The sequence below is a fragment of the Hetaerina americana genome, unplaced genomic scaffold (assembly GCF_022747635.1).
Source record: "Hetaerina americana unplaced genomic scaffold, ioHetAmer1.1.p SCAF_1, whole genome shotgun sequence".
Classification (NCBI taxonomy): Eukaryota; Metazoa; Arthropoda; class Insecta; order Odonata; family Calopterygidae; genus Hetaerina; species Hetaerina americana.
The window spans coordinates 37573319-37599130 of record NW_027286069.1 but is presented as its reverse complement, the minus strand read 5'-3'; the positions used below and the strand labels follow the sequence as shown (position 1 = coordinate 37599130).

The 25812-nt window shown below is 40.7% G+C and overlaps 1 protein-coding gene across 4 annotated transcripts in view; it reads left to right on the top strand.

The window, feature by feature from the left end:
• Positions 1–25812, top strand: part of Mctp (multiple C2 domain and transmembrane region protein) — a 141914-nt gene that overhangs the window by 56794 nt on the left and 59308 nt on the right. Inside the window, exon 1 of one of the 4 annotated variants that reach the window (XM_071588351.1) lies at positions 15926–16384. The exons of the other annotated variants lie outside the window; for them this stretch is intronic. Coding sequence (XP_071444452.1) covers positions 16208–16384 — 177 coding nt within the window. The 5' untranslated portion in view covers positions 15926–16207. Of the gene's footprint in view, positions 1–15925; positions 16385–25812 lie in introns of those variants that run through there. 4 annotated transcript variants of the gene reach the window in all.

Sequence of the window (25812 nt, the reverse complement as noted above, 5' to 3'; positions counted from 1 at the left end):
TTCAGGCAGAAAACTATTTAGTTAGGATTGGAATGTTACATGATATATACGTCCAAGGCGAAAAACAAGGTAGCAATTTTCCGCGGAATAGTTGTGAATTATTGTACTGTGAATTATTGTGCCCGACCTTGTTTCGGTCTTACACATCGGAGTATGATAGAGTGAGTACATTGAAACCACACGGCATATGTTAATATTAAAAATATTTTTAGAATAACTTCAATTTTTTTATACTCGGAAATTCTTGCTACTGAAATGGATTCCTCATTTCATATGCTTCGTATTATTTATGGGCTCTAAATTCCTTAGTTCTTTCCAATTTTGAGAATGATGGAATAAGCACATGGAAACCTATTTCGTGTTTGTTAATAGCAAAAACTTGTTTTGGGATAATTCAATTTTATTGAAAATTGTAATCAGCTACAAAAATTTCCGTCATTAAAATGGGTCCCCCATTTCATATCTTTCGTATTATTTCTGGGTTCGCAATTTCGGAATCCGCGTCCGCTCGCCCTGAATCAATGCAGAGGAGTCCGTGGCCGGTTTCAATTCACTCGGAGCCGCTCCTCATCTCTTTTTTAGGCCCTGGATTTAAAGACCACGGCATACAACCAGGCGGCACGGAGGACCCGGCGCAATACGCTGCCATCCTGAATCAATAAGTCATTTCCCTCCTCCTGTGTGTCACTTGTACCTTGAAACCATGAGAGTAAATTACTTCCGAATTCATTATCTCATCGTTAGCCTGATGTGCACCGTGAAAGCGGATTCTCTCTACGAGTGGCTGTAAAACATCCTTGAGATTGCCAAGCTTCTACAGTCCCCGAGGAAATTAAGGAGATCCCAGCGAAAGGATTAAGGAAAAACTTTTTAAAGGTTTTTTACGAATTCAAATTGGATTTAAAGCTGGAAAGTTGTTGAAGTCGATATGGTTATTTTTGTGTTTGATAATAATTTCCTGAAGCCTCTCATTGTTTACATTCCTTTTGCCGATCACAGGCAAAAATCCTATTTTCAAACGTTAGTTTTTTCCCGGATTGTTAATCTCGTTCTTAACTTCGAAAAATTGTAATATTGACTTTAATTGATTTTAAAAAACATGTCCAAGAAACTTTTTAAGAGCTTGATTTGATACGAAAAGAATAGAAGTCAATTAATCGTCAAAATATACATATTGAGGGATTATTTTTCGTGCAGCAGAGAGTTCTGTTATCATTCTTTGACTATTAACTGAATTTCATTATTACTCCACTTCATTCATTTAAAGAAAAGCAACACACTTGATAGTTTTTATGATCCCACATCCATTCTAAGCTGTAACTTAAAGAACATTAGGGAACTCAAGCCTCGCTTGCGAGTTTGGGATTAAAGGAACGACAAAATCAGCTAGCAATTGGCTACCTGAGCTTCCAACCTTATATCGTAGCATTACTATTTTCAACCGAATTTTACTGCATTATCCTAGGACCGGACGTTAAAGCATAATTTTACGTTGATGAATAACTTCTATCATTCCTTCTGAAGTGTCAGTGTGAGTTTCGAACGAATATGTTTGCCTCCTTCCAAGGCCTTTGACAGCTTTTCAGGGCTCGCTGACATTACGTTAACTGCTACTCTAGATTTTTTGGCCGACGAAGTAATTCCGTAGGAAGCGTACACATCTATAAGGTCTGTCCATTGTTGCTGTGGCTTTACTGATGTGATTCTCGTCCCAAGTAAAAACTCCCTCTTGAGTCAATTGAGCGGTCTTGTGGGAAGTTGACAACAGACATCATCAATGATCATAACAGACGTAGTTGTCGGGCGCGCTCCGTCTTTCGTGGCTTTATCACAGAAAGCCGACCATACCGTAACATCTATGTAATGAGGTCATATTCGATTATTTCTAATGCCTTGGTGAGCCCAAAACCGACAGGGTTAACTGCGGAGTCGGAGTCAGAGAGAGTCTAGACGCTGGCCGATACACTGATGAAGTAAATCTGAGGCGTCGCGCATTTGAGAATGCAAGGAGGAGGAAGAGGTTATGGTGGATGGAACAGTCGATAAACCCCTGTGACCTGGGAATCTGCTGCGGTCACGAATTCCGCACTTGTCCTGCGACGCCGCAGATTGTGAGCGTCGTCCGACGATGGATGGAACCTCTTACACAACCCATCCACGAGCTTCTACTTGGGGTTTGAAGTGCAGAATAAATGCGTCGAGTCAACGTGCGATGCCGACTGCTTCCATGAGTGAACTTGATAACGACTTACTGCGTCTGTAGAGTGGCTTTGTTAGTTGATCTCTTCTAGTTTATTTGATCATCGACTTTCGCATGGAAATGTTATGCTATCTGAGTTGGACTTCAAGGTTAGAGAAATGTGTAGCAATTTGATTATAAGAAATCGCAGTCCCTTCGTAGTAAATTGTAATTAAACTGTGTTTAAATATCTTGACGAAGCTTCTTTCTCTTTGAGCTTTGGCGAAATAAAATTGTTTTGAATTATCACTTTGCGCTGTTGTATGTATGATGCAATGCCTCAAGTCATACCTTGATTTCTCTAATCGTCGCGTTTCATTGAAACGAGTTGCATGCAATTTCCGAGAATATTTCTCCCCAGTTTTGCGAAATCCTTACTTAGTCTGGGAATTTATCTTTTGAGGACTTTAATTTTCGGTTTCGCTTTCGTAAAAAATATCCTTGCTTAACAATACGCCCATAGACTCGATAAAGGTTTTTCTATTAATTGTTTCAGATTGATCTTTGTTCTATTTATTTAAAATTACGGTGTGTACAAATTGAGACACTGTAGTTGGTGATGTACAGAAAAGTGACGGATCATTTCAATTGACAAAATTCATGTCCTCGGTCTCTTAAGAGAAGTCTAAGGTCCGTATTCCAGTACGACACTCTTCCCTCATCCTCTAGTGGAGAGTTTGTTTGGGCGAACGGGGAAAATCATTCCTAGTAATTCCGTTTCCTAACGTCCCTCTTTCTTCTACTCAACTGACAGCTGTATAGTTATTTGGATACAATCGCTCAACAATAAAATTCTGTATAAACGCTAGTGAATAATTGTGTTGACAGATGCTGACGGTGCAATTTAAATTAAACCCGTGTTTCCGTACGGGAAAAAAAGCCAACGTACCGATCTGAAGTAATATTGGCTCTTTCAAATGCAGGAATGTTTTCATGACTTTCATAACTCATCACTATTTACATTTCCGTGCTTACATAATGTCTCTATAATACTTTAGTGCGTATGCTGGTGCTACTTTAAATTCCAATTATTGCTTATAAAAAGTGATTGAGCATATAAATGCTATTGTAATTAAACTTTTTGTAGTGATTCCAAATCAACACAATGTTTCGGACCTCATCGTTCAATTGTCTACCCACAGAAATCTTTGCAGTTAGCTGAAGTTACCGTTTTCAACGGTGTCATAGACCATACGCAACATTTTCTGAGCAATCTATGGATAATACGTAGCATAGGATGCTTGTTAAATGCAATTGAAGAAAACAGCCAGTATAGTAATTAAAGGAAATTAAGTACATTTGCCGTACGTCTGAGAGATTTATATGTAATCCGGTTCAAAAAACCGAATCGAGCGACGCATTCCGGCATCTTCCGTTTGATCAAGGTCAATTTCGTGGAGGGCGCCGTCGGCTACCCTCTTTTTTTTGGAGGGCTGTCGCAGGGATGGATGGCGTTATAGGAAGAAGGGTATCGTCTGAGAAAACTGCGGATGGTCAGTTGACCCAACAAGTGACGTAGAGACAAGATGGAGAAGGTTAGTCATTCCTCGAGGAACGTCTTGGAATATGGTCCTAGAATCACTAACTCCTAACTAAGACCTCTTATATTGATAGTTGTTTTTAGTTGTTCACCTGCGGTCGCAATCCATGCCAGAGCTGTGGCGCGAAATGGTTTTCAAGTCTAATGGGTTAGAGCTAGGCTAATCATTAAAGTGGCTGACTAAACATCCGGCGGGGTTTTGAGTTCCTCAAACATCCCGCGATTGACACATAGTTTTTTAGGCCGAAATGTGGTTCAGGGTGGTTACAAGGAGAGACTGCAGGAAAATCGGTTATAATACCACATCCTTGAAAAAAATCCATGAACTCCGTTTGATATTTATAACATTTTGAAATTCCCTTTATTTTTTCCCGATCTGTTCCTGTTTAGCAAAATTAAGCGTTAAAATCACGGTAACAAAGAAAACAACGAAGTTACTGTGGTCATACAGAGTCCCTGTATGTTGTCAATAAACATTTACAGCCTGGTACAATAAGTCCCTTAAAAATTGGAAAACATTATTTTGGTAGATTTTTTTTATTTTTCAATATTATATTGCAAACATAAACGAAGATCATGCGTTGGAAAGAATTTCATTGTTTTGAGGCATTGACGAGAAAGAAATAACAGAGCAGTAATTGCGAATTAAATCGATTTTAAATTTATTGGTGATAATCGTCTGCATTGATAATGATTTTCTACCTTAAGTTATATATTTTAACCACCATACTGTATATATATCTCTTTACCATACTGTTCTCTTAATTTACTATCCCAAATTATCGAGTATAGTAACTTGAGCTGATTGTTTATTATTGAGGCCTTATGCAAAGTCAAATAATACTTAATTTGCAAATTGAAAACGGCACGGTATGTGAAATATATAGCATGACAAGAATAACAATGCTAAAATTACGATTGATCGTATTTACGTAAGCCCTGTAGCAGAATGTTCTGTTTTTTTCTTTTAAAGGGGTCTATTTTTCTAAATAAATGGTCATGATGAGACGCCGATGGAGCTTGTATGCGTATGAAGTACGAGACTAAAATTTTATGGTCCAGCGTTTTTATGTAGAACGATTTAATGGCAGCTGCTTATTACGCCTTTTAATTTTTCTCTTTAGATGATAGATTACTTTCGCCCCGTTGATTATTGCCCGCTGACGGTAAGCCATATTAGAAACAAAATGAGATGGCGGGATTCGCAGCAACAATTCCTTCGCTGCTAAAGACACTCGCCTCAGAGCAAGAGAAACGAGAGCTCCACACACAGTCACAAGTGAACGCCACTCTCGCACCATCAAATTGATGCGAAAGCTTACGACCCGCGAGAGAAGTAGTCCTTTGCGAGATACGGTGCGGTAACAAAAGAAACTCACTTGGATGCGAGACGCGGTAGCATTTTCTTTCGCCAGAAGATAAAGTTAAGGGCAATTAACCCAAGAAGTGTATTTTTCCAGGCTCGTTTTCTTTCATGACTCACTTCAATTATGACTTCGTTGAAAGGGTTGCGTGGAGAGAGGAACGTGCCATCAATGTAGGTTTCACGTCGGTCAGCGAACATAGACGTTTCCCTGGACTCCATAGTTTATTTTTGTCTGCGGGCAAGAGAAATAAAGATGGATTTTCGTTTCTTTAGGGCTGCCGTCACACTTAACATCCTCGAAATGCGCGAGCACGCTCGCCGATCCCGGCACCGCCAAGCGCCGGGAAGACCTACTCGCGCTCTCTCTCTTTCAAACCGTCGGAATGAGAATGAGGCTATCTTTTTTTGCCTGCGACTTAAACCCATTGTATGCGCTGTGTCCGCCGGCCTCGTATCGATGTCGCACGGTCTGCGAGACATTCGTTGTGCGAAGCTGCCCTCCCCCTTTCTTCCCCCGTTGCAATGCTCTTTGTACCTCCCTCAGTCACTCTTCTTTCCCCCTCTCTTTGTCATCATTGCCTATCACGGCTGCTCGGCTGCGTCCTGCTCAAGTCACGTGAACAGATGGTGAAGTCTGAGAAGGGATGACAGTAATTGAGCACTAATTCATCAATCCATCTCAATGAGTCTCAGTTGAACTTGGTAGTTAGGGTCATAATCGCTCATTGACGATTGTGTGCCAATTTGGCCTTTTTGCCGGTTAACATCTTTTTTTAAAAAGTAGCAATGTTGGGGAGTTTTAATTATAAAACTTATTCTTTTGTCAGTAGTGATCCTTAATTGCATTTTGTAGATTTTATGTAGTGAAGAGTCAGTCGATGTATGCGAAAATGTTCTCTGATCGAATTTGCATTAAAGCAATGCTCACTTCCTCGATTTTTGTTCATAATTTGCGTAAATGCCGGCCTCGGTGGCGGCGGGGTAACGTCCTCGTCTGCCAATCCATGGGTCGCGGGTTCGATTCCCGCCTGGGTGGGTTTTCTTCCACCTAGGGCTTGGGTGTTTGTAATCGTCTTCACTGTTATTCTTTGTTAATAGTCCGATGTAAAGGCCAGAGTGCTGTTTTCGGACTAATGGCTAAATAAATAAATAAATAAAGTAATATTTCCTGCCTTCTGGAGAATGGCTTCTTTGTGGATTTTCGGAAGACCGAAAAAAACGGGGTGCTTAAGGATACATAACTGTACATTTTTTGTAAACTTCTTTGTGATGTACGATGCCGGGAGCGGAACTCAAAGCAGTTCTGACTGCTTTCTGAAACTTGGTGGTGGGGGTCACATGGCAATTTCACTATGGTGATTTTAGTGTTGAAATCTTGATACATTTTCAGATAATCTTCTCTCTTCATAACCACTACAGAGTTTCCTTTTTCCGTCTTTTCGATGATCAGGTCACATTCCTTAACTACTTAACGAACGGATTTAAGAGCTTCTACTTCTAGGTGATTAGATTTTTAATATACATTTTGTTTAAAAACAGTTGATAATTTGTGGGAAGCTACAGTTTTGGGGCCTAGACCTTCCTTGGTAAGAGCAACTTCACAATCAGCAATAACATTTTCCAAACCTGTGGGACGAAGTGGAAGATTGGGGGGACATACCTAAGCCCTTTTTCAAGTAATTTGATATCACTGTTTAGTTGGACCACTCCTGATCAATTAATCACTCTCTTCTGGAATATCGGGGTTGAAGATTCTGGCATGGCGGAATTGCACCTGTCAGGCAGCGGAGAGGCATGCGAAGAATATTATCTCTTCAGCTTCTTGATTTTTTCAATGATTAATGATAAAATCATTAGCTATTTCATTGTTTCTGCTCCGAACGTATTCATCAAAGATGGTCCAATGTAGTTCTCTACATAATTCGGTATGTAACAGAAACCGATAATGGGCTGTGCTGTTTCTCTTGGAATATCAATTATGTAATTATTTCTTCATCCATGTAGAGCAGGCAGTTTGGTCAGCATACTTCGCAGCTCGTGAAGAGCTCTAGGTGGTGATATTGGGGTAATTCGTCGGCATCATCAGGTGACCTGATGATGTCGACTTTTCGACGAAACCGGTCGTTTTTAAAATAAAGATCAGTGGAATTTACGGAGTTATTATTATTATTCACCTAGGTGTGTTCCTTGATATAGGTATAGAAATCTTTATCATTCAGTCCTCTTGATTGATGGCTGCGCATTCTTTGGTCGTTGCGATGAAAGGCTTAAGGAAAATTATACAATTTTACTAGCAGTTTTATTTCCGACTTATGTGATGCACTCAGCGCATCATCTAAAGACAACGTAACTCATTGTCTTGAAAATAGTATAATGGGTCAAAATATTTTTGGAATATAAAATTTTCAGTTAAATTATACATTATTTCAATTTTATATGAATCGATTTCACTTCATTTCGCTTTAAAATATTTTCTAGATCCATATCAATTTAATAATGACCACATCACCGAATAATTCCCCGAAAGTGGCTTGCTCTTCCCACACAAGAGTTGTGCCCACTCTATTCTACCCTTATTTACTAAATGAAATGGCGAAAACGATTAATTCACTACCCTCCCCTTCGCGTTACTTACGGTGGGGTAGTTCTACGTTTGAACAGTCGTTTCGGTTTTCCTCGGATTTCGGTATTGATTTATTGTGGCAATTAGTGAGTGGATGTCATTGTTTACAGATGAACTTTCAGAATGGTTGTGGTGTCGTTAGTTGATGAAAGGTCATACGAGTCTTTTTCATTCACATTTTTGCTAAAAAAGATATGGACCCTTATTTACGACCGTAGGGTTAATTTTCTAGAGAGTTTTTGAGCAGATTTAATTGAAAAATATCTACGTCCAATATGGAGATATTATTTTTCTGTGAATTAATTATCTTATTTGAGGACTCGAGCTAAGAAGGTAACTCCATTATGGCATCGTGAGTGTAAATTTACGTGTGTATGTGTATGTGTAACTCAGTCATTTAGATTATCGATTACCCATTTTGCTTTCACAACAACTGAAGAATTCATACCCCTCCTTTTATTACTTATTAATGGCATCATAATGTCCGCGTAAATATTTACGGCACATATTCGTGGCTGGAAATGTACGCACTCGCCGTGATATCAAATGTCCTTATGTACAACCGCTTCGATGGTCGTGTACTGTTTTTATAACTTTTCCTCCGCACTTAACGATATGCTTTTAGCATTTTGTCGCCTTCAGCTGAGTGATGGATGGGTGTTTTATTGTCCCGCTCGTGGTATATATCACGCAACGTCCGAACTTGGTCGAGGGCCCTTAGTCAATACATTAATGCGACACGACACTTGTCCCTTTCGAATTCGCCGGTGCGCTCTTGACGGAGTCATTCATTACCCTCGGAATCGAAATCGATTTATCATTCGAGTGAGAATTACGGAGATGAGGCTGTGGGTGACGGTTTCCCAATCAAATGATTCAACCTCTTTTGATTTTCAATTTAATCTAGAGTCAAGTGAATATTTAGGGTGATGGTGAGCGCCCATTAGGTGAAAAAAGTAGATGCAGGTCAACATCCTTGTAAGCCTGAGTCGCCCGTGGCCATTATGCCTCAATTTTTATATACGACATTGAAATAATTGGCTATTCATGTCTTCCAGGATCAAGCACTTGCATGGTGGTTTTATATAAACATTCCGAGGGAGGCGTAAAATGTTGGCTAGTAGTGGTTTTTAGCAGTATTCCAGCGGGTTAGGATTTAATCGATGGGCCCTAGCACTACACATTAATCTCTAGCTTTGGCCAGAATGACACAAAATATCGTTAAACTCCAAATTAAATATAACAAAAACTCATGCTTTAGCTTTGCACTCTTTTTACCTCCCTTAATTTCATCCAAAATGCCCATTATTTTCCTCCCTCTGGCTTGCTTTCCCAACATTATCCTCTCTATTACATCTAGCAGTGATAGCTGGTTCTAAACAGACTTTCGGTTTACTTTTACACGGTAATTAACTCGTCATTTCTCTTATGTCACCGATGACGGTGTGATTATCGCCGTCTTAACTCCGTACGGTTTTTAACCTCTTCATACCTACACTACTCTTCCATTACTCCACTCTCTCCATTCTAACGCAACTAAGGAGGCATGTGTGACTTTCTCTACTTCCTAAGGGAGCGGCGTGAAGGGAATGTATGTGCATAGTTTCCCTAGGGCATACCTCTCTCTATCCCAGCCGCAGCTCATCTTTATGTAAGATTATGCGGTAAACGACTGATTTAGAGTCTTGGTAGGTGCTCATGGTTCAGCGTTCTGTGGCTCTTAGTTATCCTACGCTCAGGAAGCGGTAAAGTTCGTGAAATGCATTCCTACGAGTATATGCCTCAACTTTTCAATTTTCCGCCTTTGGAACTTTCCTCGTGCATAGTTAAGTATTCTGAGTAACGAAACCAAGAACTGACCTGAAAGACTTCTGGCATCTGGACTTTCAAGGTAAATTCTGCCAACCTTTTACTTATGTTCATTGTGATTTCCGCGCAGTTTTTCCTAGTTAAAGTTTGATTAATGACTCTCTTCGTTATAATCTCCCTCAGTGCTTTTTCCTTGTCTCTTTTATCTTTCCTACACTTCTATTGATTCAGTGATTTTTGCTTTGTCACACTCCCAAATAATTTGCAGTTTTGAACGGAAAACTTTTCATTTTTTCCTTGTTTCCACCTTGTCGCGTAGTTACCAACTCACATTGACTGGCGGCCAACCGTTATTAAGCCGAGACTTGTCTTCCAAGTTCCCAAACACCCAAAAGATGTACTCGGATCGTATTATATGTTTGGAGTTGATTTAGATCGCATAAGTTTGTTGATCGAAGTCTTCGTCGTGCATCAAAAGTTAATTTTCGAAGAAGAATGAAGGAGTGCACTAGTTGGCTAATATGACCTATGCAAGCACTGCAAGCGCGATTTATATTAATAATTGTCGTAATAATACCATATCACGCCAGATCTTTACATTTTATAGTTTTTTAATATCATTTTTCTGGAAATAAATATGGCAGAATATAGATATTTTTTATGAAACAAATATGCCATTACGGATCATACGCCGTCGCTAATTTTTTTTAAGTGTAAGGCATCTTGCTATTAATACTGCATGTGGTGATACTTGGAGATCTCACTGCATCATGGGGGAAGCATGAGGATCCACTTGCACTACAAAATGGAAGCTTCATCAAGTTCAATTCCAGTAATGGTTGTGAAAGGATATTGAATAAATGAATGAAAAAAAAAATATTCATGGTGTACTCATCGCGTGAAACATTACTCTTAGACTGTTAGTTCTCCCCTGAAATCCGTAAAAAAACAGCTCGCTGAGAATTCCATTGAAGTGAGACAAATACGTATAAATCCTTCTGCCTTCGAAGATTTTCTCAAGACCTCGCCGTTTGAGAAATATTGTATAAGGATGTCGAAAGATTGACAGTTGAAAGGAAAAAGAGCAGCGTGTATTGCTCAAGTTTGGCGCCATTTCTGGCGCTATTCCCTTTCAACATCTCCTGTTATTCCTCTTACTGTATTTCATGTCAGTATGTATGTCGCATGTTACATCACCATCATCCAATGCCACCACTTATTGCGACCGATTGTGGCTGATTGGCCGCTGTTATATCCCTCGACTGGCGCAGCCGTTTACATCCTGCCTAGGCTATCCAGTCATGTTTCTATCAATGGATTTGTAGGACGGAATGAATTTCTTACAAATTCTCAGGACAAGTTATACTAGAAAAATACTCTAGTTCTCGCCGCTCTGCTCTTCCACCATTTTTCTCTATAAGTCCTGGTAGTAGTCGTTGTCATTTATGGACTGTAAAATAACCTACAAATTCCTTTTCTTTACACACCTTTTTTAATAAGCAGTCTTCCTCACATTATCCCAAAGAAATCGCAAAATTAAAATGGCACTTTTAAGGCGTTCGCGTTTCCTCTTGCTGCTTTTATCCTGCTCACTGAATAGGTGCGTCTTTTATTCCCTTCACTACGGGGCTATGGCAAAAAACATTCAAGCTCGCGCTAAATGAGTAAATTGGGTTATATAATAAAAGTCACAATTGTTAATGAACACTTTCTTTGCGTTTTAATTGTAGGATAAATACCACGGCGTGTTAACGTTCTAGTTCAGAGATTCTTCAATTAAGAGCTTTCATAGTTGCTAACCATTTTTTGGCTATTCTGAAGATTTTTGACGCGTTTTTTATCTAGTTACTACAGGTTGTGTGTATAGCAATCACTTAGGCGCTCCACCCGGAACTCTGACACGCATTGTCATAGACTACTCCACGTAAGTTGAAAATAAATGGAATCGTGAAGTCTTTCGGCTAAATTTCTATTTTAACCTACATTTCTCTTCTACCAAAAGAGCAGCTCAGAATAATGTGTTGGTGGAGCTTGTTGACAGATACCAGATTCAAAATAATCTAAAATTGAGATTTTTAAACTAGGATGGATTAGGTGTTGCAGTGTAACTGAAGACATCCGTGAAAAATACGTTAGTAAACTATTGCTGTTTAACTGATGGAAGCGTCTACCAAGAACTACGCATAAGCTGACACTCATTATTCATTTTCTGAAAATGTTGGATTTGGTGTCTTTCGGAATAGGAGCCATGAGTAGAATCCTTGGTCTTTCTTCTTCTAATATTTAAGCGATGCGATTTTCCGATACCCTAAGTTTCGATTTAAATCGCAGTTGGCACAGTAAAAGGAACTGCCCCCTTTCTCCCCACCACCAGGACCATGAATATGTGAATTTCGCGTGCCATTGGACTTTTCCGGGTTGAGTTGCACCCTCGCCTATCAAAACCAACCTTAGGGTTATTTATTATTATTTACCTTTTGGTAACTCCGCATATTTAGTTTCGTGATGAATTTATTTTAGCATTCAGCGGGGTCCGCCCTTCTCCAAAGAAAGAAACAACTCTTAACTCGCGTTTCTAATGAAAAATGGTGTTTTTCTCAATAGCGCGTTCAAGAAAATCTACGGCTCCATTGCCGTGGTTTATTTTATTGTTTGTAGTCATTTTTTCCCTTTCAGACGACAGTTTTCTTCAAAAGAGACTAATTTTACCATGGGATCATATCTGAGAAGGACCTCCACCGCAGTTAATCTGCGTCATTTATTTTTCTCGCTTGCTTTTCACAATGGGCGGAGCATTTCTGCTCATCAAACTTTTTTTATCCAGTATCTGTATTAAGGACATGCCGCCATCATCGGTAACGAAGAAAGTCCTTGGGTGTCTACTTATTTTAAATGGATGTTTTCTGGAACAGAGATTTGAGGCGAGAGATTTGATAGTTTTCTGCATTATTAATTTTAAAATAAATGTATGTATTCATATCGTAATCCCCTCCCTCGCAGAATCCAAATTGAGATGGCAATGCGCACCTTAAAATTTTCAACTTGAATGAGTGGCTTTGCGATGCGAGAAATCAAAGCAATGGAAATATTGAGAAAGATGGATCCTAAAACCATTATTTACGGCTTAACCAAAAACATGCAGTGAATAGATAGGCAGGTGACAATTTTGTAGGGGTCAATCCAGTGTGTTAACTTTCCTAAAGAACAAGAGAAAATTTATATAGTAAAGATCATGGACGAATAATTCATGGCGATCTAAAACGAAATAGCGCCTAAATTAAACTTAGGTACGTAAAGGTTTTCCATATTGGGGGAAAAACGCTTCATTTAACAAATATAGTTAGGTTAAAATGAACATTTAATCTATTATTCGTATTAAACTGACAGGTTTTAGTGCACTTAGTGTCAAACCGCCGTCTTAGATCGTTATAGTTTCTGATTTTATTTCGTATGCGGCAGTACTTAATGAATAGTATCTGGGTCTGCTTTCCCTGCCAAAGTATAATTGTAGGGCGTTTAATTTGCGATAAAAAATCTTGTTTGGAGCATTTTCAATGTATGCGAAGGGTCCTTTCCCAGCAATCCGGCGAATTAATCGCATCTGAAACTTTTTCGATAGCCTCAGTTGATGTTACCTAAAATAACCAGCCAATAGTCCAATGGTTTGCTTCTCAAGCCTTTAGTTAGATTTTTTGCGTTCTTTTGTTATCCCTGGAGTTTAAATGCTATTATACATGAAACGGTGATAAGAGTTTTGAATTTTAAATTATGGTGGTTAACGGAAACGCATTTTCGATTAATCATGCATCACACTCTCTGTCAACTTCATAACCATTCATTTTATTTATCAACAAGCTAACTCTCATTCGCTTATAAGATCACGTATCATTTCGGTATTTATCAAAGCGCTTTAATTTTTTTAATGTAAATATTAAAGAAATTTAATCATCCCTCCGAACATTTTTATGATAGTTGACTTTACACCGCTCATGATTTGTGATCACACCCCGACCAATTTCCATATCCAGCGGAATAGGTACGTGCTGGTCGGATTATTTATTTTATCACTGTGGTTGCACGTGCGGTTCACGATTATCATAAATAAACTGTAAGTCGTTTGGTCATTTCATGAGTGTTGAGATTAGTGAATCGGGGCCTTTAAATGGGATGAAATGACATTTTCGGGGAGTAATTAAAAATTGGATCCTCGAGAATTTTTACGAGTGGGATTTTATTGGATTTTCCGCAAAAAATATTTCTCCGGCAGAAGTGAGGATTACTCCCTTTCAGAAATGGGTTAAAGAAGAGCCAACACTTGCCGGAGGCATCTCTCTTTCTCTCGAGTGAGACGGTCGGAGGAGATCATGGGCGTCTCTTAAGGAGCGCAAACACTTGCAAGCGATAAATTTTCAACGCAGCACATTGCATGGATGTTGAGTCAACACTTTCATAGGTAATATTCATTTTCATCGTCTTCTCAGTTTATTCTTCCTCCTTGTTCAGCGCTTGAAATTATGATTTAAGTGCTTCTCGTGCTATTAGGAAAAAGACCCCTCCCTTTCTGAAGTCCTTCCATTTTTTTAGTGTATGATTTCCCTTGCTCTATAATCCTAACGTGGGCCTGTACCATCATTATTAGCTCATAGTCAACGACGTAATTATCTGGCATGAATCTTAAATCCAAAGCGAATTTCTCCTTTGATAATCACCTTTATTTTCTCCTTCCCGGAATAATTTTTCAGGATAACAACGACTGACAAATGTTGGAGTTTCAGGCCTTCAAAAGGCCATGTTCATCGTTGATTTTGTTTCCGTAAAAATACATAATGTAAAAACGGAATGTGACTTCTCGTGTTCATAGGAACGACTGGGATTTTTTTAACGGTGAAGTCCGACTAAGAATATCTTCTTTTGGCCTTTGTTTGATGTAATCTTTTTTGAGTCATGGGTTTTGAGGAATTTCCCATGATGATTTGAAAAGCAATACGAAGTTGTGTTAGCGGAGTCAATGCAAAGTAGTATTTGTTTTATTCTTCTACTAGACTAAAGCATTTTAACTTAGTAGGCATTTTGAGTTTGTTTTGTATTTGCCGAAGATTAAGTTTATCGTGCACCGTTTATGAAATATTCTCCTGTATCCCGACACCGCAGTAATTCTCGGAGTGGAATTTCATCTATAAACTTCTACAAAACCAGGCGAAAATAATGTCATGCCAATCCTATCAGTACGAACATGTAACGAAGAAATAAAAATTTCTGACTGTTTCCATGATTAGGAATCATTCATTGTGAAAGGCGTCGCAGGGCGTAACATTTTCTCATCTTTCTCTTAAAGACAAAGGCCGACGATATATTTCTTTATTTTATCACCTTTTTCTTAATCTCTCGCTCGGAAATAGCCTCGTTCGTCAAACACCACGAAACATTTCTTCTGTTTAGCAGTGTCGTGGGGATCGGGTTGATGAGATAGCTTGTGTATAGCTTCCCACCCCGAAGGCCCAGGTTCGAATCCTGGTCCGGGTAATACCGAATTCGAGTTTCTCTAAACCCTTCCCCGAAAATACTACCTGTGTCTAATTGCCCACCTATCCCTCATGGCGCAAGTGATCTCAGCGTTAGTCACCTCCCCTAACATTTGTAACTACTGAGACTACAGGGTTTGAGAGGGAGGCGGGCTTTCTCGAGAAAACGACTTCATTTTGATTATTTCGCGGTTTTCAAGTTAATCAATCGTAATAATTGTGACACAATTTTCGGGCCCCCAAAGGAAACGTCACATCGTGGGAATCCCCGCCCGAACATTTCTTCCCTCCGTCCATTCCCCGTCTTTTTCTGCGACAACCCTGAAAACCCCCTGAAATCCCCTCCCCCGGCCCTCCCAGAGCCTTGCCAAGTGTCCCTCGGGATCAAAGACGCTATTTTTTGATGCATTGCTCTCATTTCTGTATTTTTGACGTCACTTCCCCTCATCCGCCTCTCTCTCTCCCTCTCCCTCTCCCTTCGTTATTCTCGCTCTTTTTTTTCTCCTCATCCGCGAATCGAGGTGAAGGTGGCGACAAATATTTCCGTGTGCACCCCTCGGATTTTCGCTTTCAGAGGGGGTCAGCCCGACGCATAAATATAGTCTCTCGCGGTGAAAGAGGGGGAAGACGTCGCAGTTTTGGCGGTCAAACATTGCCCGTCGTGTGCGCTCTGCGAGAGACTGGAGAGGGACGGCATTCTACCCACCATCCTACTCGCTCATGATTTTAGGGACGTCAAGTCAGTTCGGAACTGCACCTTTAACCGTGACCTCAGTCACTCAGCGACACGCGTCTTGGTGCAGTGGGTAGCGCGGGAGTGCTCCCGAGGGAGTTGTACATCGTTTAACTGCGGAGTGTCGCTTCATTTCTTCTGAATGTTTGACTAGCCGTGGGTTAGGAATTTTCACCAGATCCCACATTGGGTTTCCGCTTCCTTTCAGTCCCCCTCCCCATTGCCTTTTTAACGGCCCTCAACAGTCTTCCGCTAAATTTGCGAGGATTCGTCGAGGCTGCTTCCCTGCAGTTTCGGCGGTAGTTCTCTGGCACTTTCGTTCTCGCCGCTTCCGACTCGAAAAAGGTCATAGAGACGTGTGGACCGGGCTCGACGATGGACCCATCGCGGGAGAATGACACCGTCGTCTCCGTGAAAGCCCCGGGTGGTTTGGTTCGCATGAAGAACAGGGTGAACGGGATGGCGAAGAAGGTTGTTATCATCAAGTCACCAGTCCTGGGCATCCTCGGCTGCGATTGCACCATTTTCGACAACGTCAGGGATCGGTGGCAGGTACATGCACCCTCCCAAATTCTGAAAATGTTATATGCTTGCGTGTGGTGTGGTTCGTATGCGAGTCTGCGAAAAAAGTATGCCGTTGTAGGTAGTGTATTATCGTCCCGTATGTTTTAAATGGTTGAATGTTTTTGCTTGGAAAATCCGTTGGATTCTGTGCACAGATATAATGTATAATTTTTTTTTCGAAAGCAATTGACCAAACTTGTCAGTTTTCTTCTCTCCATTGTTTGATGAAGGAACTGACAGGTCCTTTTTTTGCAGTCAGTCGAAGTTATACGTACTGTTCGCTACAAGTTCAGGATAATATAAAGGATTTTTATGTCGATATCTTACTTTATGATAGGCGTAGAAATGTTCGAGGTCAAGTGAGTGCTTTTTGGCCGTAGGGTTTTGGGGTCAACTCCCTGGTGGAGCCTTAGGATAACCCCGCAAAAAATCCAATTGGCGCGATTTCCTCTGTCATCACATGTTGGGGAATTGTAGATTCCACAGGGGAAAGGAACCTCTCCTCCATCCTGAATTCGTGAATCCCATACACCTAGCGGCTTAGTTAGGGTTGGAGTAAAAAAAACAAACCTTCAGATTGATATTTATTTTCCCACAATGAGAGAGAGGGAGAGAGCTTAAGACTAATTTCGATGTCACTTTTCTAAGATACCCTTTGTCCTGAGGTTATGTGAAGGAGAAAAGAGAGATACTGGAAATTTGACAACGTAGGCAGAAAATGCTTTTGGGTGGTAATCTTAGTTTAATTCGATTGCCGTATGCTCAAATTTGGTATTTTTATATAAGTTATGCACCCGAAAATTTAAATTTTCTGCCTTTACATTTGGCATGATAAGATCTTCCTCTACAGGTTGTCAGAGTTTCTTTCTAACATCGTATTTCATTTACCGTGATGTGACCTTAAAGTCATGATGCTGTTAGAGCTCTTGTTAATAATGAATATGACATTTACCCCGTATTAATCATTCTGGCACTGGTGTTTTGGTGTGTTTTCTGTTTTGAAGCTCGACGATTTCGGTATCTTTAAAATTCGTACAGCATCTGTTTACTTTCGCTCCATGATAATTATGAGAGAGCCTCAGACCAATATGTACTAATAGCCTCACTTGGATGGTGATATCTGCAGTGATATGTATTGTACGTACTAATAAGTGAGTGGAGTGCTGACATCGCTCGAGTGAACTACCAAAATAATAATTTATTTCACTTCCAGACGCATTTTTCTGGTAATATTATTTCTAAAACACCCTCGAGTCGTAAAGTATGATACCACTAACTTTACATGAAGGATTAGGATTGCAGTTTGTAGCGGGTTTTGTGTTTCTATAAAACATACCGCATATTTCGGCCAGTTTCCATGGATGTCTGGATTCCCAACTTCTCAATAGGAGGGATGGTTTGTGATGAAAGAGCTTCACGCGTAAAAGGAAATGTAATTCTCTTTGTGGCAAGCTAAAATCTTTTTAGGATTCAGACTAAGAACCTTCTGTATTTAAGTTTTATTTCTGTGTCGGTTCACGTTTGTGGAAACCCTGCCCTCTGATTTCCGTTGTGGTTTTTAATTGTCTTCCGGAAGCCACACACATAGTTCCACCGTCGTTTTTCTGCTTGAACCGTAGCAACCACGGCAGACTAATATTCGCAGCGGTATGTTACTAATGACCCGGGAACGTTCCGTAGACCATGTTTGAAATTAACCCAGGTATACAGTTTGCTGACCCTCATTCCGAGGAAAAGGGCGATGCTTTAGTGCCGAACCAGAGAAAACGTACTTTACTTCTGCAGCGGACAGTTAAATACACAACGGTGGGCAATCCATAAGACTGAAAGTAAACATCCTTCGATTAAGTTCTGCAAACATTTGTAATCTCCGACTCGTCTTTCGTGTAGAGATTGCCACCGATGAAACGAGTTTCTGTTCATAAGATTGCAGTCAAATAGGTGGAGGGATCTTGTTCGAGTGCTGCGTAGGAATTGTTTACTGCCGAACTTATTAAATTTCGTGTTTCTCGATTAAAGATACTCTCATAAAAAAAGAAGAAATGTGCCCGAAGAACTTAATTTGCAAACTATTTCGTGTATTCCCACGAACTGGTTTGTTCGGTGCGTTATAATTTCACCAGGTTTTCTTCATGAGTTTATCGGTCCTAACGTAAGTTTTCGTCGTGATTCGTGTCTGAATTGCAATGCCCGCATGTAAGTATCTCTATATCTGAGGAAACCTCGAACAAAGATAATTTTATGACTGAATATTCCTTTGATACCGGCAGTTCTCGTCAGCCTGTATATTTTAAATTTTTTAATATATTTTTCAAAATATTGCGTAATTCCATGCGAGTGGAAGGCGTGTTTTGACCTTCATTCGAGATCAACTCCGTAATTCTGTCTTTGTCATGCCATGGTTGACCACAGAATATTTTCATACCGAATCAACGAGGTCGATAACCAAACCGTACTCCCCATCCGCTGCTTCCCTAGGTTTATCTCCTGCGAATTATGTATGGGTATGAGCGCATAGTCGTAACCGTTATCACGGACGATAATTGTTCCGAAAATATGGATGTGGCGTTTTAATGTAACTTTCGACACGTGCAGTTGGTGCCTCTACCCCTGAACTCCCTGCCCGTGTTTAATGGCTGCTTCCCCCGCCACCATTCGAAGAGCCCTTGCGTGAACGGTCACCGTGGATTTGTGTCGCGACACGATGGGACGCCAGGGAGTCACGAACTACCAGCGGGATAGGAGCCTCTACGAGAGCCCTCGCTGCTAAGGTGATTACTAGGCGTGACACCACTATTTACCAGCCAAAATGCTTGATTTGCCTCGAGACTCGTATAATTTATGCCATATGACGTACATTATGCTGCTAATTAAGGGGCATTTTGCATTAAAATGCAAATAGGATAGCATGCAACGTTTGAAAACCACCTCGATTTTTTTATTTAAGGAAAGATATTACTATAGGTTTCTACTGAAATAAAAGCAGGACCTTATAAATGCTGCCCATCAGTTTTTGACGAATATAATTTGTGACTTGTATTTGCCTAGTTCTTTATTTGCTTTATTTACTTGCCCACATTCTTGTTTTTAATAATACTAAGCTCGTCCCCGTGTCCTAGATGCAGTTCTACTGTACGGGGGAGTTTTTATGCAATATAAGTAGAACGCATAATTTATTACATCTTTAAATCTTCGATATGAACTAATTATCAAAATAATCACTTGACTCAAAATCCTTCTTCAATATTCCATAGGTCACTGAATGCTTCGGAAACTGCATAACCTTCACGATACTGTGTTTTTTCCTGTTCAGTATCAATTTACTCTAGGGCCTATAATAGGAAATGTGAGTCCATTTCTGATTTCAGCTTTTGGTTAAATTTTTCTAAGTTTTTTTCTGGATCGCGTTTTTCGAAAAATCCATCCATAATTATGGATGAAGGTGATAGTATGGATTTCGGTAGACGAAGCATATGATCTCAAGTGAATTTCACCGTCATTCATGCTCGTAGAGCGGACAGTAATGTGCGTACATGCACGTTTCGGCGATCCATGCCATTCAGAAGCAGTCGCAATAGTTGCAAGTCTCTGGTACAGAGAAAAATCTTTGGAGTCGTGAGCCGTCTCCCTGGAAACTGCTAGTCACTTGAGTCCGATTTAATTCCGACCCACATCGGCGATTTCCTCTAACAAAAGTTTTCTTGCTTGTTGCGTATCGTACCCTCCGAACCCTTTTTTCTTCATCGATCAATGGGCAACGACGGTCGCACCGTCAAGTTCAGTCAGCTCTTGGATGATCAGAAAATATTTCGTCACTATTCATTCCGAGGGGGATACATGGTTTTAAGCCTTAAGCGGAAGTCGGCAGAGTTAACCCGAAATGTTCAGGTTTGAATCTCGGTGACATTGTGTCCCCCCAAAGCAAAGTAATTTTTGGGGTACCAGGTCTCAATGGGACACCTCAGCCGGAGCCACAGGGGGGAAGGAACATGCCCCCCCTACTCTTGTGTGCATTTCACACGCCTTACGACAGCGGATCACAGGCGGCGGCCTAACACTGCTTTTTATGCGGTTCGCGACAGTAGGCTTTGAATTTTCAAGTAATATGATTCTTGAAATGCCTCATTTAACTTTTATTTTGCAATGATATATTACGGAAATCTTAATTTTCTTTTAAAATTCAAATTCATTTATCTTTGTAATTGTGTGTTGTACTGATTAATGCAAATTAAATAATTTTAATCCGCGACATAATTTCTATAAAAATTACAATTTACCTAATGTGTCCCGGAAATTCTGAGAATATCTATTGCCGCCCGTTGGCAGGCGTGTTGTACATTGTTGCTTTAGTAGGGCTTAATACGAGGAGGACCGAGCAGCCAACCAATCCAATCTTCGCGTTGATGATTGAGGTGTTAATCGTTCCTGGCAACCGGTGATGTATGAATGAGGCGAAATTTAGTCGCCATTATTCTTCTTTTATGGCATCAGGCTGTAAAAGAATTGAACGCTGTGGCATACATGAAGCATACTCTTGTTTTCTTTCAGGCACCGATCCTGTTATATCATCCTAATCGAATTTGGCATTTGAAACAAAAGAGCGGGAAAATAGAATTTGCATATGGTGAGGATCAGCAATGGATAAGTTCAGTTTTGTAGACATCTCGAAAACATTCAGTTAATTTTTGTTGTGAAATTAGCGAGAAGTTTAAGGTCAAGCGTTTAAGATACGATAAAGTTGCCACCAACTAAGGCAACAGTGGATTAAATTCCTTTCCTCATTTAATTTTATTACTCACCGTGACGCAAATTTCGACGGAATAAAGAGAAATTTATCTTTGCTGTAATGCTCGTTCGAAGCAGTGAAGACCATGCCGTGGTTGAAATATCTTCATCGTGGTAGAGCTGTTGATTAACGTTTCCTAATCCTTGCTAATCCAAGTCGGTACACTCCAATTATCTTGTTGGTATATTCATCGGACGGCCAAGGGCTTAACTGGAACTATTCATTAGGGTAATCCCCTTTCCGTAAGGAGCTTTCTCTCCAAATTCCATGGGCTAGCTCGAACTTGTCCTGAATCTCCAGGGGAATTCATTTGGGTCAGTGGTTCCTAGGAGAATGAAGGATTTCCTCTGATGTTACCTAAAATTGTGAATCCTGATAAAGTTTTTTATGCGTGGTTATATCTCGGGGAAATACTAAATAGTTAGGCATAATCATTGAAATTTAATTTTTAATTTTACCGCGTTAAAACCGATGCACAATTTGCTGCTACATGCCCGTAGGCACGGCATTAGGGCGAAGAATGTGTATTAGGCGGCGGTCTAGTGATTATAAATTTTACATTTTATCTTATTTCTTATTATTTCATTGTATACACGCTATTTACGCGTAATTATTCGCGGGGTAAGTACTAGGTTCACCGCTCGACAATCTAAACTTCGGTAGCAAGTGGCGTGGCCTCCCGTAAGTTCACGGTGTAATGTTATTTTTCGCAGGCAACAGATACTTGTCTGATTTAAATAAATCGGAATTAACACTCATATCGGTTCAATGAGGGAGGCCTAGAACAAATATTTCACAATGAGTGATCAATTAAGAGCAATTTTTTCAATAGATATTAATTAATTGCGAACTAGATTTTGATTTGAACACACCATCTTCAGGTTGCAATGATTAATTCATATAATGGAATATTGCAATTATATGGCCATTCCCTGCACTCCAGTATCACCACGCCATGCCTGAATATTTAAAATTGACAAAGTTTGAACTCACTTTGAAAGCCTGACGAGTACATTATTAATGACGTTTAAATTTTGTTATCAAATTTATGGACGTGGAACCCAACTTACTGCCCATTTAATGGAATTATTTTCTGAAATTCTCAATTGATATTCGTGGTTTTATTCTTTGGCTCTCTCCCAACAGCGAATATTTCAAGTAAAGGCGAGTATTATGGAAAATGTTTCGAGAAGACACAAAGGTTGATTTTATGACCCTAAGGCTATATTATTTTCTTCGACCGTATCATTACATGTCTTTGGTAATGATCCAATTCCACTGTTATGGTTCATTATGGTAATTAGTTACTCTTGCGTGCTCTGGGATTTCTATACGGACCACCTGCGGATTTTTCCGACTAATCGTCACAAGAATATCGCCAAAGCTTAGTTTTTTGAGTATTTAGCTGCAAAAATAAGACATCTTCTGTCATTGAATATGAATAACATCATGCTTAGCTGAGTGCCGTTTGACAATCTCTTAGTTTATCCTTTTCATGATAAACAACTACGCAAGGCTTTTTCTTACCCAAGTTCATCTTCGACGCTGCTCGGCGTATGCGCACCCATTATCACGTCACCCCGAGACGTTTTCGCTGCGAACCCGGATAAATTGGACTTCTAGTGAGAGGAAAGAGGGCGGGGGGCGATCGGCGTCCGTACCAAGCTTCTGTTCACGCAATACATGCGTCAAGAGGTCCCCGTTTTGATGAACTATTCGTCCGTCGATGAACTTAGAACTGCTCTCCTCACGACGCCCGACTAGCGATCGGGATCCCCCTGAAAAATAATAATTTACCATCGGAATCTGAACCGAGAAACTCGGCGCCGGAAGAAAGTTCACTAGCCAACGCGTCCTTCGGACCGCCGATATGGATGTTTCAAAAACTCAATGGAGGCATTGATTGCAACGGCTGAGGGGATCTCCGCTCTGGCCGGGAACACATTATGCGAATCGGGTGATCCGAGTACTTGGAATGTTTCCTGTTCGCTCCACGGTGTCGATTCCACAGAATCTCGATTGGCAACCCGTCGGTTTCTTCACGTCGATATCAATGTAGATATTTAGGATGAATCTTCCTATATGTGTGTAGTCGTTGGTTGGTGTTGATATACCCGTTCTGTATACTATCCCCACGTGATATATTTTAGATAGGTGGCTGATATTGAGATTGGGATACCCCCTATTTATGTTGCAACGTTGCACTGAATCCTCAGACACACACTCTCTCTTTACTCTAAACCGATCGATATAGATCGAATAGACTTCATTTGGAAGTCGAACCTTGTCAAGGCGTTCGCAACTACCTTCTACATTAATTTAGTCGTAATAAGGCTCAAACATACTTCGAGCTTGAAGTACATAAATAACGGTGAATTTATATTACAATTTAATGTTCGATGCAAACAGTGAATAAGACTTGTATTAAATATTTTTTCGAATATTTTCCATACGATTTGGAATAAACAATCGAATTCACGCGGATGGCGGCTACCTCGTCCCTAGGATAGAAACCTGCTGTGATCGATTGTCAACTCTTGTAGAAGCGGGGATGATAAACGTTAATTTCGCCCTTCAGAATGGACTCATTAGATTAGATTCCTGCATGTAATGGCCGATTTACATCCAAGTACGATGCATCGAAACTCTCGGCGATCGACGAAGCAATGTGATATCGCGTTTACGCATCACGTAGCAGTCTGCGTTGGCGTCTTAATATCGCACGGCCCTAGTTGCGAAAGAGGCAGAGGAACGGGATAAGTAGTGGGAGGGGACCTCGGTCATGGTCACTTCTCAGCGGTGGGTCTCCGCATTCCCCCCCTCTCCCCCTTGCTGTCCTCCCCCTTGCTCTCCTCCCCCGCACTCACCCTCCGTGCCCAACCCCCCTCCCCGCCCCTCTCTTCTTTGCCTAATGTTTTCCCAAACTCAACAACCAACCGCTCCCATTGCCTACCTCTCGCTGTTCTTCCCAAAGTTTGACCTATGCTTCCCGTCGATTGCTCCACGAGAGGAGAGGAATTACGGTGGTTGGCCGGGTCTTGGGGAATGAAGTCATTACTCAGGGTGTCCGTTCCGTCGTCGTCCTCAGCACCCGTGCAATCGACTGAAGAATCTCTTCGTCCATTCACTCCAGTGGCCCCCCGAAACCTTAGAGCCCCTTTCCGGCCCGTAGACATCTCCGTCTCTCTTCCCCCGTCCCATCTCTTACTCTCGTTTCCTCCGCGGTCTTCTCCTCTCTTCTGGGGGGTAGGAGACCATTTCGGGACTGGGGAGCAACCTAAAGAGTAGAGAAGCTTGTCGTAGGATGGTTGCCACAATAGGACGGCGCGCTGCGGCGGTCGAGTTGGGAGAGGGTTTGGCTGTTGACCGGAGGACCGTGGATTGAAATCCAGAGTGATGACTCCGGAGTCAGGTTCTCGAGGAATAACTCGGGCGGTAACCCCAGTTGTTTCATTTTATAGATGTCAGAACATCATGGTACGCCGCTGGTGGCAGAGCGAAAGGAACTAATCTTACCTTGATGAATAAATTTTGCATACTGCTAATAATGAGTTTAGGTGTTACCCTCACCGATATAAACCATAATTAGGGCTTATGACTGTGGTGGAGATTGAGGGATTTGCCCCTTTGAAGAAACATTGCGGATTCATTCGTAAACCAAGATATAAGTTCTAAAATAATTATGTGGCGCGTTATTACTCGTTAAACTGCTTACCTGATCTGCGTGGGCATTTTTCTGGGATCAAGGGAACACATTTGAAATGGAATAGTGCAACCACGGAAGCGGATAAACCAAATTACATGGTAATCCTCTGAGTTAGGGCCCCTGTTTTATTCTCTTCCAACCCACGTCCTCTTTTACACGAAGATCTTGTGCCATAAACCGCCGTTTTTTCTTCTTGCTCTATCTCAACCTCTTCTTTTGCCCTTGGTCCATTGCATCCCAGTTCACCCCTTCTCGAATTAAACGCGCTTGCCGTTTTCAAGCTTCACCTCCATGCATATCATGCACATCTCCCGTGTTCCGCCCCACCTGTTTAACTAATCCACTACTACCCCGTGAGCTGCACTAGATAAAAGGCTCTGCCCAGATTTTTCCTAATCATTTTAAATTCCCGGCTTCATACATTCGAATATTATGAAATTATCGTGTAAGTATTGGGAACTGATACAGTTTCCTGACGTTCTATCTTCACGGTTAGGTTTTGGACTTCGGAATGTGAAATTATTTCCCGAGTCCCCGTGTATGGTGCACTTTTACAAATGGCAAGATAAACTTTCTTAAATGCCATTACTGTAGTTTTAAATATAAATGAACGTGAACTTGGGCGATCAAATAGCACTCTAAATTTCGACTTAAAAAATCCACACTTCCCCGAGTAGAGAGGTTATAGGAAAACCTTAATGTAAAAACCGTCATTATTTAATCTTGTATAAATGTAAAAGCCAGATTTATAGACGAAGGAATATGTTACTGATTAAACGATAAAACAAGATATCTGAAAATAAAAGGAATTGAAGGCATAGGTGTAGGAATGTGCAGCTATTCACTACGTGCTATTGAGAGCGGGCGAAATTTGACGTCATATATCTGCGAACTATTTGGCGGAATAGTTCACAAACTATGTAG